This window comes from Ochotona princeps, chromosome Y, assembly GCF_030435755.1.
Source record: "Ochotona princeps isolate mOchPri1 chromosome Y, mOchPri1.hap1, whole genome shotgun sequence".
In the NCBI taxonomy this organism is placed as follows: domain Eukaryota; kingdom Metazoa; phylum Chordata; class Mammalia; order Lagomorpha; family Ochotonidae; genus Ochotona; species Ochotona princeps.
Genome location: NC_080866.1, coordinates 3,997,931 through 4,015,717, shown reverse-complemented (window position 1 = coordinate 4,015,717; position 17,787 = coordinate 3,997,931). Strand labels below are relative to the sequence as shown.

At 42.4% G+C, this 17,787-nt stretch overlaps 1 protein-coding gene, 1 non-coding gene and 1 pseudogene across 2 annotated transcripts; 1 reads left to right on the top strand and 2 right to left on the bottom strand.

The window, feature by feature from the left end:
- Positions 1 to 6,096: 6,096 nt before the first annotated feature.
- Positions 6,097 to 8,416, bottom strand: LOC131478744 (serine/threonine-protein kinase 24-like). Its single transcript, XM_058659316.1, has one exon. It carries the CDS (start codon positions 8,385 to 8,387, stop codon positions 7,092 to 7,094), a length of 1,296 nt encoding a protein of 431 aa, XP_058515299.1. The 5' UTR covers positions 8,388 to 8,416; the 3' UTR covers positions 6,097 to 7,091.
- A 4,753-nt stretch (positions 8,417 to 13,169) lies between these two features.
- The window catches only part of LOC131478694 (histone-lysine N-methyltransferase PRDM7-like), a 63,962-nt pseudogene continuing 59,344 nt past the window's right edge, over positions 13,170 to 17,787 (bottom strand).
- On the top strand, positions 15,626 to 15,813 carry LOC131478801 (U2 spliceosomal RNA). Its single transcript, XR_009244613.1, has one exon. It is a non-coding gene; the product is annotated as a U2 spliceosomal RNA (small nuclear RNA).

Genomic DNA, 17,787 nt, shown 5'->3' with positions numbered 1-17,787 from the left:
GGATGTATTCATTTCATAGGAATGAAATTTGCATATGTGAAGGGGATCTATAAGCCTATATTTGCAGAAGTACAATCTACACTAGCAAACACATGGAAACAATCCAGATGTGCTCCCAAAGAAAAACAGTTAAAGAAACTGTGCTACTTCTACTCCATAAAATAGTATTATCTATTAAGAAGAACAAAATTATGCCACTTACAACCAGGTGGTCCCAAGGAGAGTCCAATATGCTAAGTGAAATGTATCTTTTGTGATTACAAAAGAGTAAATACATACGTTCTCACTAATATTAAGAAAACATCATTGAAAGTATAACTTCAATGACCAGATCCATACTGTTTTTTGTTTGTTAGTTTGTTAGTTTTTCACTATTTTATTTATTATTTTTTGCTGCATCCCATCTTTGATGATTCAGAACTCAGTTACATTTATCCCAGATACATTCTTTTCCTGACTGGACAATAAGATGCTTCACTCTATGTTTGGTATATGCTTTTGATAGGGAAATCTCAACTGAACTTGAACTGTGGTTATGCAACAAGGTGGAGGAATCCACCATGGTTGGAGGGTTTGGGGAGTGGTGAGGATAATCCAAGTACTTATGAAACTGTGTCACATAATACAATGCAATAAATGAATTAAAAATAATAAATAAATAAAAGAAAGAAACCATCATGGAAAGTATAACTTCAATGACCTGATCCATACTGGGTATTATTTGTTTGTTAGTTTGTTAGTTTTTGACTGTTTTATTTATTTATTTATTTTGCTCTATCCCAACTTTTGATGTTTTAGATTTCAGTTTCATTTATCCCAGATCCATTCTTTCCTTTATTTGATTTCCTCACTGCTTCATGGATTACATGGCGGCATCATTTTTCACAAGAGACTTATTTTTGATAAAAATTGGTTGATTTTTATTGCAAAGTCAGATTTCCAAGAGGAGGTGAGACAAAAAAAGGAAGATCTTCCGTCTGATAATTCACTCACCAAGTGAGCTCAAGGGCCAATGCTGTGCTGATCCAGAGCCAGGACCCAGGAACCTCCCAAGTCTCCCACACAGGTGCAGGATCCCAAAGCTTTGGGCTATCCTTCACTGCTTTTGCAGGCCACAAACAGGGAACTGAATGGGAAGTGGAGCTGCCAGAATTAGAACCGTTGCTCATATGGGATCCCAGCATGCTCATGGTGAGGACTTTAGCCACTAGTCCACACTGCTGGGCCATAATAGACTTTTGTGTGTCTGTGTGTGTCTGTGTGTATGTGTGTTTGTCACATATGTGTTGGTTAATCAGTGGTGGTTTTTCCATGGTGTTGTAATTGCTGTGGTGGTGGTTGTAGATGTTATTCTAATTCATACCAGTATTTGACCTTGTTTCATGGCTTCTCATTTATGGAAATGTATAAGAATGAAGTACTGGGGCCTACCATATCCACATGTGGGGGAACAATGCAACATTCATTCCTGCTGCTTGCAAACAAACGGTGGACTCCCAATAAAATTGTTGGAAATATGTAGACAATGGGTTGCTGGACTGTTTGACATTGACTGTACCAGCAATGCTTGGGCACACTTCAGTAAGAGACTGATGGAATTATGACATAATTATGGAATTATGGGGAAAATTTGTTGTGCTGTGTGGCAGAATCCCAGTCTATACAATATTGAACCACAAAATTCAAAAATTCCAAAATAAAAATATATATATAAAAAAGCAAAAGAATCAGCTAATGAGAAGTACAATGATCAAGAGTAAAAGCAGAGACCAAATCACAACATACATAACTGAAGACTCACCTGCCAAGGAACAAAAGCCTTTAGCACCCTCAGTAATAACTGAGGACTACATTGAGAAGATAGAGAATACAGAATGACAGTGGCAGAAGAATAATCTCAGAGTTCAAAGATATTTCTTATTACAATAGAAAAACAATTAAAAGGTGGAAGCAGAGCTGGGTAAAGCTATAAAAGAAGAAAAGGTATTAAAGAAGTAAGACACACTATTAAAAGGCCCACATAGAAGAGTTATAGAAATCCTAGAAGGTGCAGAAAGAAAAGTTCTGTTTAAAAATGCATTCAGTGGGCCAAGCAACATGGGCTAGCAGCTGAGTTCCTCGTCTTGGAGACACCCGGGGTCCCGTGTGGGTCTGGTTTTAACCCTGGCAGCTCCACGTCCCATCTGGCTCTCTGCTTCTGCTTGGGTAAGCAGTTGAGGACAGCCCAAAGCTCTGGGATCCTGCACCCATGTGGGAAACCCAGAAGAAACACCTGGCTACTGGCTATGGATTGACTCAGCTCCAGCTGTTGCGCTTACTTGCGGAGTGAATCATCAGACGGAAAATCTTCCTCTCTTTCTCTCTTCCTCTCTGTATATCTGACTTTGTAACAAAAACAAATAAATTGTTATCAAAGAAACAAATTCAAAGGCCTGGCATGGTAGTCTAGCGTTCAGAATCATCGTTTTTCATGCATCAAGAACTCATAGGACACTAGTTCTAATACCCACGACCTGACTTACCCTACAGCTCCTGGCTTGTGGCCTTGGAACACAGTGAAGGATGGCCCAAACCATGCGATGCTGCACCCAGACTGGAGACCTAGAAGAGGCTCCTGGCTCCTGCCTTTGAATCAACTCAGCTCCTGCCATCACTGATACTTGGAAAGTGAATCAACAGGCAGAAGATCTTCCTCTGACTCTCCTGCTCTATATATTTGACTTTCCGATAAACATAAAATAAATCTATTTTAAACAAAAGGTTCAATGAAATAACAAATGTTAAATTTCATAAATTGCAGACAGAATGAACATTAACATCCAGGAAGGGCATAGAACTCCCTACAGGTGTTTTGACCAAAAATAATCTTGACCACAATGCAAGATAATCAAGCTCTAGTCAATGGAATACAAGGAAGAAATCCTTCAATGTACTCGAAAAAAAAAAAAAAAGATCAATTGACATACAGAGGAAGTACAATTAAATTCATAGCTGATTTCTCACAGGAGACTATAGGTCAGAAGAGAATGGTGTGATATATTCCAAATACTGAAAGCAAAGATTGTGAGTTCAGGATAACATCTCAGCAAAGCTTTCCTTTGTCATCTTCTCCTATTTTTTAATTTTCATTTATTTTTACATTTGGTGATTTTTACATAGGTGATTAGGATGAATAGGGTCAAGGGCTACAGGACATTGGGTGAGATCACAATTTCCACCTTCTCTTTTTTTTATTGCTGAATGTGGAGGAAGGGAGTAGTCAAGGAGAGAAGTCACATTCAGCCTCCTTTATTGAAAAGGCAGATAAGACCCAAGAGGCTCAATACAGAGACAGCTAGAACTTGTACGAGAGTTTGGTAGAGTGGCAGGGTACAAAATTAATGAACAAAAATCAACAGCCATAGTGTATGCGAACAGCCCCAAGATGGAAAAAGACTTAACCAGCAAGATACCATTCAAAATAACAGAGAAAAGCATGAAATATCTGGGAATAAATCTAACGAAAAATGTAGGAGACCTATTTGAAGAAAACTACAAACTACTTAAAAAAGAAATTGAACAAGACCTCAAATGATGGAGCAACATCCCATGCTCCTGGATAGGTAAAATCAATATCATTAAAATGTCTATACTGCCAAGAGCAATATATACATTCAACGCAATCCCAATCAAATTGCCACAAACAATCTTCATGGAACTGGAAACAACGATCCAAAGGTTCATCTGGAAACACACACAAAAAAAACCATGAATAGATAGAACCATTCTCAAGAACAGGAAGTTAGCAGGGGGAATCACAGCTCCAGACCTCTGGACATACTATAGGGCAGTGGTTATCAAAACAGCCTGGTACTGGCAAAAAAATAGAGAAGAAGATCAATGGAACAGAATAGAAACACCAGATGGGAACCCACAGAAATACAGCCAAATAATCTTTGACAAAAAGACAAACGACAACCCAGGCAAATGGGAAGGTCTGTTCAATAAATGCTGTTGGGACAACTGGTTGATAGCCTGCAGAAACAAAAAGATAGACCCACATCTCTCACCATATACTAAGATCAAATCCAAATGGATAAAAGATTTAAACCTACATCCAGAAACCTTCAAACTTTTGGAAGAAAATGTTGGAAACACACTGGAACACTTAGGGGTAGGCCCTCACTTCCTAAAAAAGACTCCAAATGCAGTAGAAATCAAGACCAAAATAAACAATTGGGACCTCATCAAACTAAGAAGCTTCTGTACAGCTAGAGAAACAATCAACAAAGTAAAAAGGCAAGCCACAGAATGGGAGAAGATCTTCGCACATGACTTAGGTGATAGAGGGCTGATCTCCAGAATATACAAAGAGCTACAAAACAACCAAAATGTCAAAACAAACAAGCCACTCAAGAAATGGGCATGGGAAATAGGCAAACATTTCACAAAGGAACAAACCCAAATGGCAAATAAACATATGAAAAAATGCTCAAGTTCCCTGGCAATAAGGGAAATCCAAATTAAAACACCAATGAGGTACCACCTAACGCCAGTAAGACTGGCCCACATGAATAAAAGCACCAACAACACTTGTTGGCGAGGTTGCGGGGAAAAAGGAACCCTACTCCACTGCTGGTGGGGCTGCAGGCTGGTACAGCCTCTATGGAAATCAGTATGGAGAACATTCAAACAACTCAAATACAACATACTGTATGACCCGGCAATAGCACTCCTAGGAATATATCCAGAACACTTGTTTTATGAGAAACCAACATGCACTCCCATGTTCATAGCAGCACAATCAGTAATTGCAAAAACATGGAAGCAGCCAAAATGCCCATCAACAGACGATTGGATAAGAAAGCTATGGTTCATCTACTCCATGGAATACTACTCAGCTATTAAAAACAACAAAATGCAGTTCTTTGTGGCCAAATGGGCCAAACTGGAAACCATAATGCTAAGGGAAATGAGCCAATCCCAAAAGGTTAAATACCACATGTTTGCCTTAATTTAAGATGGTATGATCTTATGTATAACATGTTATGTTTTGAATGTTATAGGTTGTGTATAAACTAAAATTGAAATGTCAATGAAGTGGTCACAGAAGGTGGCTGGGAACTCACATTTACTTTTAACATATTGGTTACTCATTACTATGTCAATTAATTCCATAATGATGTAAATTTTTGCTGATGGTATGTTGGAGCTTTTAATTGATCGGGATGATACTCTGCTGGCTCTGTCTTCAGACCAGATAGGGTATACCTAAGAAGTCGTTGAACTTGACTGGACAATAAGATGCTGGACTCTATTTTGGTATACGCTTGCAATGGGGGAATCTCAACTGAACTTGAGCTGTGGTTATGCAACAAGGTGGAGGAATCCACCATGGTGGGAGGGTTTGGCGGGGGAGGGGTGGGGAGAAACCAAGTACCTATGTAACTGTGTCACATAATACAATGTAATTAATGAAGTAAAAATAATAAATAGTTTCAAAAAAATTCACAAGAAAGTCTAAAATTAAAATGCCAATTTAAAAATTAAAAAAAAAAAAAAGAAAAAGAAAAGGCAGGTAAACAGAGAGGAGGAAAGACTGAGATCTTCTGTTCAATGATTCAGTCTCAAAGTGACCACAATGCTCAGAGCAGAGCCGATCTGAAACCAGGAGCCAGGAGCTTCTTCTAGGTCTCCCATGTGCATGCAGGGTCACAAGGCTTAGGCCATGCTCAACTGCTTCCCAGGCCACACAGGGTGATGGATGGGAAGCAAAGTGGACCACTGGGATTAGAGCCAGCACCCATATGGGATCCTGGCCTGTGCAAGTGAGGACTCTAGGCTACCGTGCTGGGCCTGGCTTTGTTTTTTTAAAAAGAAAGATTCTTCCACAGTAAAGAAAAGAGAATATGCCTTGACTGCTCTCCATGAGCCAGCATGCTGGTACAGCAATTGGCGGGCCTTCCAAAACCAGATTGTCTTTGGGAGAAAGAAATATCTTTGCTTTCACAATATGCCTTATACACAAATTGTCTGGCTCCAATTCTACCAAATTTGTGAGATTGTTCACTGCACAGCTGTTAGCCAAGAGGAAGGGAACTTACAACTGACAGTTCATTTTTTTTCAGTGTTATAAAATTTATTTGTGTAAACATTCAGACATTTTAGGTGGCAGAAATGATATGCACATTCTACTGCAAGGTGCAGCAGAAAATTGTACTGGAAAAAACAGCACATCTGGCACAGGCCAGCAACAGCCTAACTCCAAACGAGTGTTAGATGAGAGTGCACCGTCCAGGGAAAGGTGAAATAATAATAATCTAAAGCTCCATGAGACAACATAGGTTTTGATTTAAAACACTAAGAAATCATAGTACCATCCGTGAGACGGGAAATCAACATCTAAGTGTACCAAGGGGACGTGGGCCTGTGCTGAGGTACAAAGAGAAGTGTTCCCTACAAGGGGTGTTATTATTCATGGCAAACTCTGCAAGCACAAAATAAAACCCAAATCACTGCTCACAGAATTCAAAATTTACATGTAATAAAGGCAAGGCAATAAACTCAAGTTATGGCCTGTCAAATATTTACTCCACCGACATTATCTACAGAAGCACTTGGCCAGTGTATGCACAGTGACTCCTTATGCACGCCCAAAGGGGTTCTGTAAAAATGACTCTATATACAGATCTGTACACCGACCCGCCAGAGCGATTCTCCGTCTCCCAGGGGAGCTGTCAACTTAAAGCAGGATACCTGAGGTTTCATGTCTGTAGTTGCCTTATCATAATCCCAAATATACCCTTTCAGGTGTGTGTGTGTGTGTGTGTGTGTGTGTGTGTGTGTTTAAAGACACTTTCCTTGATTATGTGCACTATGGTGAAAAGTAACACAGGAATAATAAAACGATCGCTTGCAGGAGCTGGCCCTCCCACCCCATCTATCCAAGAGACTTCATCTGGCCATGGCACAGTGAGGGCCATGGCACCGGCGGCTGTGAGGATGGCTCCTCAGCGGCGCACCTGCTCAGCAGCCAGCAGAGGCTCTCCTTGACTTTGAGAAAGGAGGATGAAGAAGAAAGAAAAAGCCCAAACCCATAATGCCACGGCGTTTCAGTGGGATGAGGTTCCTCCACCACTCAGAGAGTATCTCTGCAGCCACTGCACCAGCTGGGCCACCATGGTGTCGGAGATCCCAGGGCAGGCCTCCTCTGCCAGGTATATGGCTCCACATGCCTCCTCAATGGAACCCGTGCTCCCGCCACATGCCTGGCTCTTCTCTTTCAACTCTGCAAACAGAGGAGAGATTATTGTAGATAAACACTGGGAGAAAGGCCTCTTTGGGATGTCTGTCAACTTATTTCTTTCCAGATCACCTGGTGGAAGAGCCCTATTCTCCAGATTCTTGGGGTCCTTCTCTCGGATGGTGAAGATCCACTCCCCCGAGTCACTACCTCCAGCGGCCTGGCTGTCTGTTTCCGCATCTGTCTCTTCAGAGCTGGAGTCCTCATGGCTCCGCTCAACCTTGCACCTCTCGTACCTGTCTATGAGCTCGGTCAGGTAGGACGTCTTCTTGGCATTGCGGAGTATAAACTTGTGCTTCAGCAGCTCCTTAGCAGTGGGTCTGAAGCTGGACTCCTTGTTGAGACAGGCCTCCACGAGCTCCTTGAGCGGCTTGCTGTAGTTGCCCTCCAGCGTGGGCGGGTTGTTCTTTGGGATGAGGAAGAAGACTTTCATGGGGTGCAGCTCTGAGTGAGGGGGCTCCTCATTGGCCAGCTCTATGGCGGTGATGCCCAGGGACCAGATGTCTGCCTTTGAGTCATAGGCTGACTGCTTGATCACCTCAGGCGCCATCCAGAAGGGGGTGTGCACAAAGGTGTTCTTTTTGATCTGGGTGTCTGTCAGCTGGCTCGCCAATCCAAAATTAGCCAGTTTCACAGCCCCGTGTTCAGACAGCAGGACGTTGGCCGCTTTGATGTCTCTGTGGATCTTCTTCTCTGAGTGCAGGTAGTCGAGCCCTTTCAGGATCTCCCTTAGGATAGTGGCAATCTGAGTCTCGTCCAATGGACCAGGCTCTAACAGGTCCAGGGCCGAGCCTCCGCCGAAGTACTCCATGATAATCCACAGCTTGGTGTCCTTCAGATAAGATCCGTAGTACTTGGTTACGTAAGGACTGTCGCACTGACTCAGCACAATGATCTCTTGCTGGATGTCCTCTATCTCATCTTCTGCTTCTTCCAGATCAATGATTTTTATGGCAACTACTTTCTGAGTCCGATTGTTAAAGCCCTTGAACACCTCACCGAAAGTGCCCTTCCCAATTTTCTCCAGTTTTGTGAAAAGCTCCTCTGGGTCTGCTTTCAGATTCTGCATGCCAGGCAGGCCCGACTTCACCGGGGAGTGAGCCATGGCGCTCAGGACGTCCACTTCCTGGGGCGGGACGGTTGTGCCACGGCGATTCGCGAGGGCGAACCGGCCCACGGGCCGCGACGGATCCCAAGGCCACCCTAGCCCCAGCGGTCCCGGTGGGCGGTGGGGTTCAGCGACAGGCAGCGGGCCTCGTCTCCATGCACGGCGCCCAGATGCCGAGCAGGGCGAGGAGGAGGGGTCCGAGAGAGAGCCTCTGCCACCACCACCTCCACCGCCGCTTCTGGGAGGGAGCCAGGTGGCCCTGGGCCCATATGCTCTAGCCGCCCGGAACTGGAGTGGGGGCTCACAACCAGCGGAGCCCGCGAGTTTGAGTTCTGTGTGCTGAATTCTGAATCCTGAACACTGAATTCTGTGTTCTGATTTCTAAGTTGTAAATTCTGTGTGCTGAATTGCGACTTCTGAATACTGAGTGCTCATGCTGAGTTCTGAATTCGGAGTTCTGAACTCTGAGTTCTGAGTTCTGAGGTCAGAATTATGAGATTTGAATTTCGAGTTGTGAATTCCGTTTTATGAGTGCCGAGTTCTGAATTCTGAGTTCTGAAGCATGAGTACTGCGTTCTGAGGTCTGAGTTCAAAGTTTTCAATTGCGTTCTGAATTCTGAGTTCTGAGTACTGGATTCTGAGTTTGGATATCTGAGTTTGGATGTCTGAGTTCTGTGATGCTAGTTCTAGGTTCTGATTTCTGAGTTTTTAGTTCAGAATTCTGAGTTCTGAGATCTGAGTTCTGAACTCCGTGTTCTGAAATCAAGTTCTGTGTTCTGAATAATAACTTCTGAATTCTGAGTTCTGAGTACTGAAATCTGAGTTCTGCATTCTGAGATAAAGTGTGAGTTCTGAGTTCTGAGCTCTGAAATCTGAATGCTGAATTCTAATGTCTGAATTCTGAGTTCAGAGTTCTGATTTCTGAATTCTAGTTCTGAGTTCTTAGTTCAGAGCTCGAGTTTGTAATTCTGACTTCTGAATTCTGAGTTCTGAGTTTTGAGTTCTGAATTCTGAGTTCTGAAATCTGAGTCTTGTGTTCTGAGTTCTGAAATTTGAGTTCTGAGGGTATCATTGTCCCAGACCAGGAGAGATGATTTATTCCTAGTTACTCACTATTTTTTAAAGGCTAACGGTGTTAGTTATTCCAGTGATTTCAGGATCAGACAGCATACAAAAAAAAAAAAAAAAGACTGACAGTTCAATCGCAACATGCGCTTTGCCCCCATGGCAACTCACTGGTTTCATTGCCCCTACAGAGATGAGCATCAGGGCTATTTAGAAGGAGGAGCAAGTGCAGGTAAAGAAGCTGCATGGAAATGGAAGCCAAGGAAAAGAAGGGAAATAAGTAACAAAAAGAAATAGTGTTGGCCTATGCAGAGGGAATCTCCTTTGCAGAGACTGAAAGGAGCATGTGTAGTTCTTGTCCACGTTGGAGGATGTTCCTGGTACTCAGTGACGTGCCTTGGGAGAACACAGTCATCTCCACGCTGAAGCCTCATGCAATTAAAATGTGACAGTTCTCCTCAGCATTCTCATTCTGCAAAATCATTCTGGTACTGGGTTTGTGAGCTGATGTTTACCTAATAGAATGAATTGCCTAGTGAAATAATTCCATCAATGAATACATGATTGTCCTATGACTTACTTTAGGGTGGAGATAGAACATTGTAGTAATGGGAGGTGGGGGGCAGCCTCATTACAAGACTGTTTGGAGAATTTCCACCTCACTCACTTTTTGCTTCCCAAATAACTTAACCCTAATCTTCTTTGGCCATCAGCCTCTGTCACCCACACCAAGATTCAAAAACTCTACAATTCCCCACCTATGTAGCCCTTTGAAAATAGCTAGTAAGATGAATGTGTGTATTAAAGGAACTGCATGAGAAGAGAATATTGAAGAACAACATACAAAAAAAAAATGTCCTGGATCCATGATAATGTGGTGATTGCCAAGAGAAATATTCCCTATTACATAGAACACTGAATCCTACAGATGACACTGCTATTACATATGATTGTATTAAATGCTACAAAGGAAAAAGCCAAACTTTGATGAAAGTGTGAATGGATGGCTAGATGGGTCCAGAGGCAAGGTCCAAACCTCATCAATTTAAGAAAAAGTTCCCTCATGAAATATTTAAACTGAACTTCAAAGGATCAATGAGAACCAGATGAATAACAGTTGCTCTAGTGGTTAAGACACTGGTGGAGGGGTTAGCACTGTGGCCACTACCTGTAACTTAACCTATACTTTAAGCCATTACCTGTGTTGCCCACATTCTGCATGAGCATGGGTTGGAGTCCTGGCTGCTCTACCTCTGATCCATTTCAAATAAATATTGGTGACAAAAAATCGTTGAGACATCACACTCCGTATCAGAGTTCCTTCAGTATAACACAGAATGAATCATCCAGACAGAAAGTCAATAAACATAAATTTAAGTCAAATCATGCTACCCAGCAGATGGGCTTCACAGACAGTTTGCATAATATTTGACCTAATATCTACAAACTACACACTCTTCTCATCAGCATATGGAACCCTTTCAGAATTAGATCATGTATCATGCCCCAAATCAAGTCTCAGCAGAAGTCAAAAGTACTTTCTCACCCTAACCATTGAAAAACTGCCATGAAATATGTGTCCAAAGCATCTCTGGGTAGCCAAATGAGTACTGCTTCCCGAGCCCTTGTGCGACCTGAGATATTCTCCCCCTAGATCTGGAACTAGTACCAACTAATCTGTAGTTCTGTGCAGCCCCTCCTGGGAGCCACAGGTGTCCCTGTATTGGGTGTAGCATCTGTGTAGATGGATTTTTAATTGCAGTGTGTCTACCCACGACTGGTCAGGCCCTGAAACTTTGGAACTATTCTCACTGTTTCTCCCCAGCCCCATCAGACACAATAGGAGTTCTCTACCCTCAGACACACCCAGCCAACAAATGTTATTCAGGTCCTTGCAGTCTCAGGGGCATCGGCTTCTCCTATAATTAGCATATAGGAGAGGCACACACATGAATATGTGTTACTCATGATCACAGGCACATGCATACATATGTCATTACAATTCCCTGACACGCACACAGGTGCACATTTTCATGACACTCACATAGTCATGCAAACACCTACATGTAAGTGCACCATACATCTGTTGGTCTTCAACACTGAGGGTATAGAGCCTGGAAACAGCAGGCAGAGGAACCAGAAGATGGCATTTCTTGCAACAATATCAGAGCCATAGTCAAAGAGAGGTCATCATGCTTCACTGGAGATAAGATTCTTCTCCTAAACCCCAATGTGTATTTAACAACAGTTTTTTCTCCCACAGTTCGTGAACAGATCTGCCTTTCATATACCCAACAGAACTACAGGTTTACAGCTCCATGAAGTCTTAAGGAAACCTGATCTAGAACCTCTGGCCTAAACAGTAGTAGCAGAGGTGGCATGTAACTTGGTCTTCAGGTGTGTATGCAGACAACATTCATTAGCATGAACAAAACAGTTTGGTGAAAGATGTATCTAAGGGTGACAAGTCAACATTCCCCCAAAATCTCAGCAACACTCCTCTGTTTCTCTAACCCATTTCTCATCATGAAAGTGGAAAGGTGACTCCAATAGCTCAAGACCTTTCTGAACTAAAGGCTGCTGGCTTGTGTTGACTGTAAGACGATTTTATCTCTCTTTTACTCTCCTTCTCCACAAACATGCTGCTTTTTCCCACATGTGTTCTCTAGTAAGCTGATGAGTGTAGTCTCAACCACACTCCCTGCAAACATATGGCTTCTACCCTCTGTGTCCTCTGGTGTGTGGTGAAATGTAACTTGTGTGTGAAAACCCTCCCACACTCCCTTCAAATTGAGAACTTCTCCCTTGTGAGTCTTTCGGTACCTGGTGAGGTGTAATTTTTGTGTGAAGCCTTGCCTACATTATTTGCACTCATTGGGTTTCTTCCCAGTTTGCAAACTATGGTGACAGATAATAATCTGTGACACATCACTGATGCCTTACAAACAGTTGCCATACTCAGCCCCTACTCTGTTTGAGAATGCTGCCTCTTACAGAAGATTTGAATGCTTGCTCTGCATTCACTGCCTAGCCTCTTTTGGGTTCGTCCTCTTTTTCTCACTCTCACTCAAGGACTCCACTGACTTTTGGGTGGAGGCTGGAAGAAAAAAAGAATGGCCCTTATTTCTCCCTCTGCTTTTTTGTTTTTGAAATGGGTTTGGAATTTTTGTGGACCTCCCATCCTTAACTGTATCATGGCATCTATGTGGATCAGATGGTGCTCATCCCCTTGAGAGTCGTTCACTGGTTACAGGAGCTGTTTGCAGATGTTTCTGAGAAGTCCCAAGAGCAGTAACTAAGGATGGCATGTCAAATGAAGGACTTGTGACTGAAGAAGACAAGCGAGCATAGGTGACCAGGATGGATCTCTGACTACATTGTGGCTTCTAAAATAAGATGGTTTGAGGTTAGCACAGATACAGGCAAGCAGCCTGGCTACCTGCTTTCACTTGGGGTAAGTCTGTCCGACTGTTTGTTCCTCATGTACTAGCAGCAGTTGGCATCCACCAAGTGATCCTGTGTGGTACGTCAATCAACTTCTATTTTTTGATTTTCCATGACAGCTTCAGAAATCCTAAATGTCTGTATCAGCCGACCTTTTCACATATGAACCAGTCCAATGCAACACAACTACCATTCTGTAGTTTCACTCTTAGACTTCCTTCATAGCTTAGACCTCAGGGACCTCTACCACATCCGTTGAGGATGTCCTCTTCATTCATGTTTCCCTGTACTTCTCTGTTCCCCCACAGCCTTCACTTGGATCCCTGGCACTTTGTCTGAAAAGTTACTTGAGGCTATCTTTTTGTGTTGAATAGGACTCTGATCACTCAGGGTAGAATTTCCTTCTTGACATTCTTTATGAACAGAAAGAGCTCTATGAAGGAAGAAGTCACACAACAGGAGATCCACACATTTGGAAGACACATTTTGTTTAAGATGAGCACCTACGAGTAGATCTGTGTTTATCAACCCAAAATAAGTGCAACTTGATGTTTTGTGTTACTGCTCTGGCAAGGCAAGGGACAGTAATGCCCATTCCTGAGTCTGAGACAACCTAACTACCACTGCCTCATGCCTACGCCAAGGATTGCTTTTCCTCCCTGTCACACAAATCATGTGAAAGACTATCCTCAGCTTCCATGCCTCACTGTATTGACCGATCTCAGTGTTTGCCTATTTTCCGTGCATTGGAACTTCCCACTTCAAAGATACTTCCCTCCATTGACTGACTAGCTCTCTGACCCCAATTTCAGATACCCACTGCCCTCTGATAGGTTTACACATAAGACTCTATCAACCTCAGTGTGATGACCCAAATCTCCACAAGAGTCTTTTTTCATCAGGAAAATCTAGATGGGGGAAAACAGCGTGGTGGTGAGGTACGTTAAGCTTCAGACTGCAGTGCTGCCAGCCTGTATATATGATTGCTGGACTCGTAGCTATGCTGCTTCTGAGCAACTCCCCTGAGAAAAACAGCAGACTATGGCCTTAGTTTGTGGATGCCACTATGTGGGAAACCTGAAAGAAATTCTTTGGCCCTGACCTAAGTCTGGCCCAGCCCTGGTTGTTGGGGCTATTTGGGAAGTGAGCCAGCAGATAATGGATTTCTCTCTTCTCTCTTTGTAGCTTTTCAAGTGAATAGAAACGTCTTTTTAGAGAAGCAAACAGACATGAAAACCAGACCTAATCTGAAACACTTGGCTGTGCTCATACTCATATTTCGCTCAATTGTATTATTCAGCAAATCTCCATTTCCATGGACAGTCTTAAGCACAGAATTCACATGACAACATCCCATTGAAACAAAGACTAAATAGAAACATATGCGTTTTTGAGAGGGGGTTGTGGGGGAGGGAGCATGGAGAAAATGTAAAATAAACTGTTCATGATCCAGAAGGAACTCCCTTAGTAGAAGAGCTGCAAAGTGACCAAGAACTTGTTTTTTAGTCTTGGGCCCTCTCCTAAAGGGGTGTTGTGGGATATTTTTGTGCACCCAGTATTTGACAAATAAAAGAACTAGATGAAACTGGTATCAATTGTTCCCAGGAGTCAAAGACATAAAAAATGTGCAGTATTAGGTTACACTGGTTTAAGTCACTGACTATGACACTAGTATGCCGTAGAAGCATTAGATGTAGCTCTGGCTGCTGCATGTCCAATCTCCTGTGTGTTAATGTACCCGGGGAAAGAGCACAAGATGGTTCAAGTGCTGAAATACGTGGGAGACCTAGATGCATTCCAGACTAATGGCTCAAGCCAGAGATAGTCTCGGCAGGTCCATCATTAAATCTAATTGTATTTATATATGTATATGTATATCTATATAAATATTATATATATATTTATTTATTATTTTTAATTCATTAATTACATTGTATTATGTAACACAGTTTCATATGTACTTGGATTCTCCCCTCCCCTGCCAAACCCTCCCCCCATGGTGGGTTCTTCCACCTTGTTGCATAACCACAACTCAAGTTCACTTGAGATTCCCCCATTGCAAGCATATACCAAAGGTAGAGTCCATCATCTTATTGTCCAGTCAAGTTCAACGGCTTCTTAGGTATACCCTCTCTGGTCTGAAGACAGAGCCAGCAGAGTATCATCCCAATCAATTAAAAGCTCCAACATACCATCAGCAAAAATTTACATCATATGGAATTAATTGACACAGTAATGAGTAACCAATATGTTAAAAGTAAATGCGAGTTCCCAGCCACCTTCTGTGACCATCTCATTGACATTTCCATTTTAGTTTATACACAACCTATAACATTCATAACATAACATGTTATACCTAACATCGTGTCATCTTAAATTAAGGCAAACATATGGTATTTAACCTTTTGGGATTGGCTCATTTCCCGTAGCATTATGGTTTCCAGTTTGGCCCATTTGGTCACAAAGAACTGCGTTTGTTTTTTTTTTAATAGCTGAGTAGTATTCCATGGAGTAGATGAGCCATGGCTTTCTTATCCAATCCTCTGCTGATGGGCATTTTGGCTGCTTCCATGTTTTTGCAATTACTGATTGTGCTGCTATGAACATGGGAGTGCATGTTGGTTTCTCATAAAACAAGTGTTCTGGATATATTCCGAGGAGTGCTATAGCTGGGTCATACGGTATGTTGAATTTGAGTTGTTTGAATGTTCTCCATACTGTTTTCCATAGAGGCTGTACCTTTTGGCTAAGAACAAGTGTAGTATCTGTTCTTATCAGTTTAATAAATATTATATTATATATTTATATATATATAGTATGCAGTTACATGATTTTTGTAGAGACAGAGAGGAAATCTTCTGTCTTTTGATTCACTCCCCAGTGGCCACAATAACCAGAGATGTGTCCATTCAAAGTCTTGAGCCAGGAACTTCTTCCAGGGTCCCCTATGTGGGTGTAGGATTCCAAGGCTTGAAGCCATCCTCAAATGCTTTGCCAGACCACAAGCAGGATTCTGCAAGTGAGGTGGAGCAGTAGGGCATGAACTGGTGTCCATATGGAATCCCAGCATGTCCAAGGTGAGGACTTGAGCCATAGGATGCCATACTATGCCCTAGTGCAGCTTTTGGGGAATAAAACAGTAGGTGGTGATCTCTCCTTTCTCTCTATCTCTGTCTCTGTGCTTGAGTATCTCTATAACTGTTCCTGTCCTTTGATAGGTAAGTCTTTGCTTTTGCTAAATGAAAATCACATTTAAATTGAACTTTGGCAGCCCTTACATTACATTTGACTCCTTAGAGTTGAATCACAAATATTCCCAAGGGGACTCCTTTGCGTATTTCAACACAACAGTGCTACTTACCTCTCATTGTTGTGAGCTCTTCCTTTTTCTTCCCTTCTTTTTCTTCTCATTGCTTCCCTTGATACACAGCTTCTGGCCATACTCATCCCCATACCATATTAGCACGTCACAGCCTGGTTTGATGACCTGGCCGGTGCGGTAAAATATCTGCCTGTGGTACTGGAAGGCCACCAAATTCTGCTCCTCATCATTCCGGACACAGTTCACATACTTAGGGTGGAGATAAATACTGAGTCTGCATGCTCTGTCAGGTTTAAATCTCATGTGTTCTGTAATAGCCTCCACCCTGCTTGAATCCCAATTCTGCAAGAGCTCTCCCTGCAAACATATACCTCTCTCATGAGATCAGTGAACTCCCAGGTACAAGTTGTAGATACAGTGTTCATTGTGATACGCATGCTTTCTTCCTTCCTTTCTCACTAGTCATCCTCAAAACCCAAGCCCACCTTACTCCCACGTTGACTGCCATGAAGCACACAGAGTTTCCCTAAACTGCAAATTTCATTCCGTTTTCTGCTACAGAATTGGATGAGTGGACACACTTCTTACATCTAGCTTTCCACACATGCTCCACAACTCAGCTTTCCCAAAGGCAATCCTTTGGAGTCCTTTCTCTTGGATCTTTCTCCCGGATCTTGGGAATCCAAGATTCAGATCCAGAAATGTAGTGGAGTCTTCATTGTTTCTTATCCTCTCACAGAACTGCTCACAGAAACCCTTGTTCAGATGCAGCTTCCTTCTCTCATCCACATCCCAGGTTTGGTATTGTTTTGTTTAGTTGATAAAGATTAGCATTTTATTTTTATTTGAGAGGCAGAGAAGCAAAGAGGACAAGGGGCAAAAGACAGAGATGCCAGGAGAACGGGTGGAGTGGGGACACAGAAAGGACACAGTGGAGGGCAGACAGGAGCTTCAACCAGGTCTTCCACGTGGGCACAGAGGTCAAAGATTGGGGACATTCTGTGAAACTTCCCTGGATGCATGGGGAAGCCACTGGTTTGGCAGTAGAGCAACCAGTACTTGGGATGCAGGCTTCACAGTCACTGCCTTTGCCCACTGCATGACAATGACTGTCCCCAGAACCCGGTTGTTTCCTCTTTTTTTTTTTTTTTTTTTGTCTTTCACTGTCTCATCAATTGAAAACCTTTGTCTGAAGTTACTCTGCCAGTGTATAATTGTGAAAAGACTAAGAAACATTACTGCCAGGCACCAATTTCATGGAATCTCCATGTATTTAAGAAATTTTTGACACAGGAAGGGCTTAATCAATGTTAATTAGGGAAAGAGTGAGTCTAATGGCCCCAGTTGATCTAGATTCCTCAAGGCCCATCTTTGTGCTCTGTTTGTTAAGCACAGTGATTTATGTTATGAGAAAGGAAATAGTATTTATATAAAATGTGCTTTTAGAAACTGGTAATGAGATTCACAGTTCATTAGACTAAACATGAAAGAGGACATGTAATATAAAAGTCACTGAGTAAAGTAGAGGAGAAAGGAAAGTGATCTTGTCTTGGAGAGAAATATCCT

Excerpts from the sequence above, each read along its gene's own strand:
- LOC131478744 (XM_058659316.1), bottom strand. The coding sequence starts at position 8,387 with ATGGCTCACTCCCCGGTGAAGTCGGGCCTGCCTGGCATGCAGAATCTG.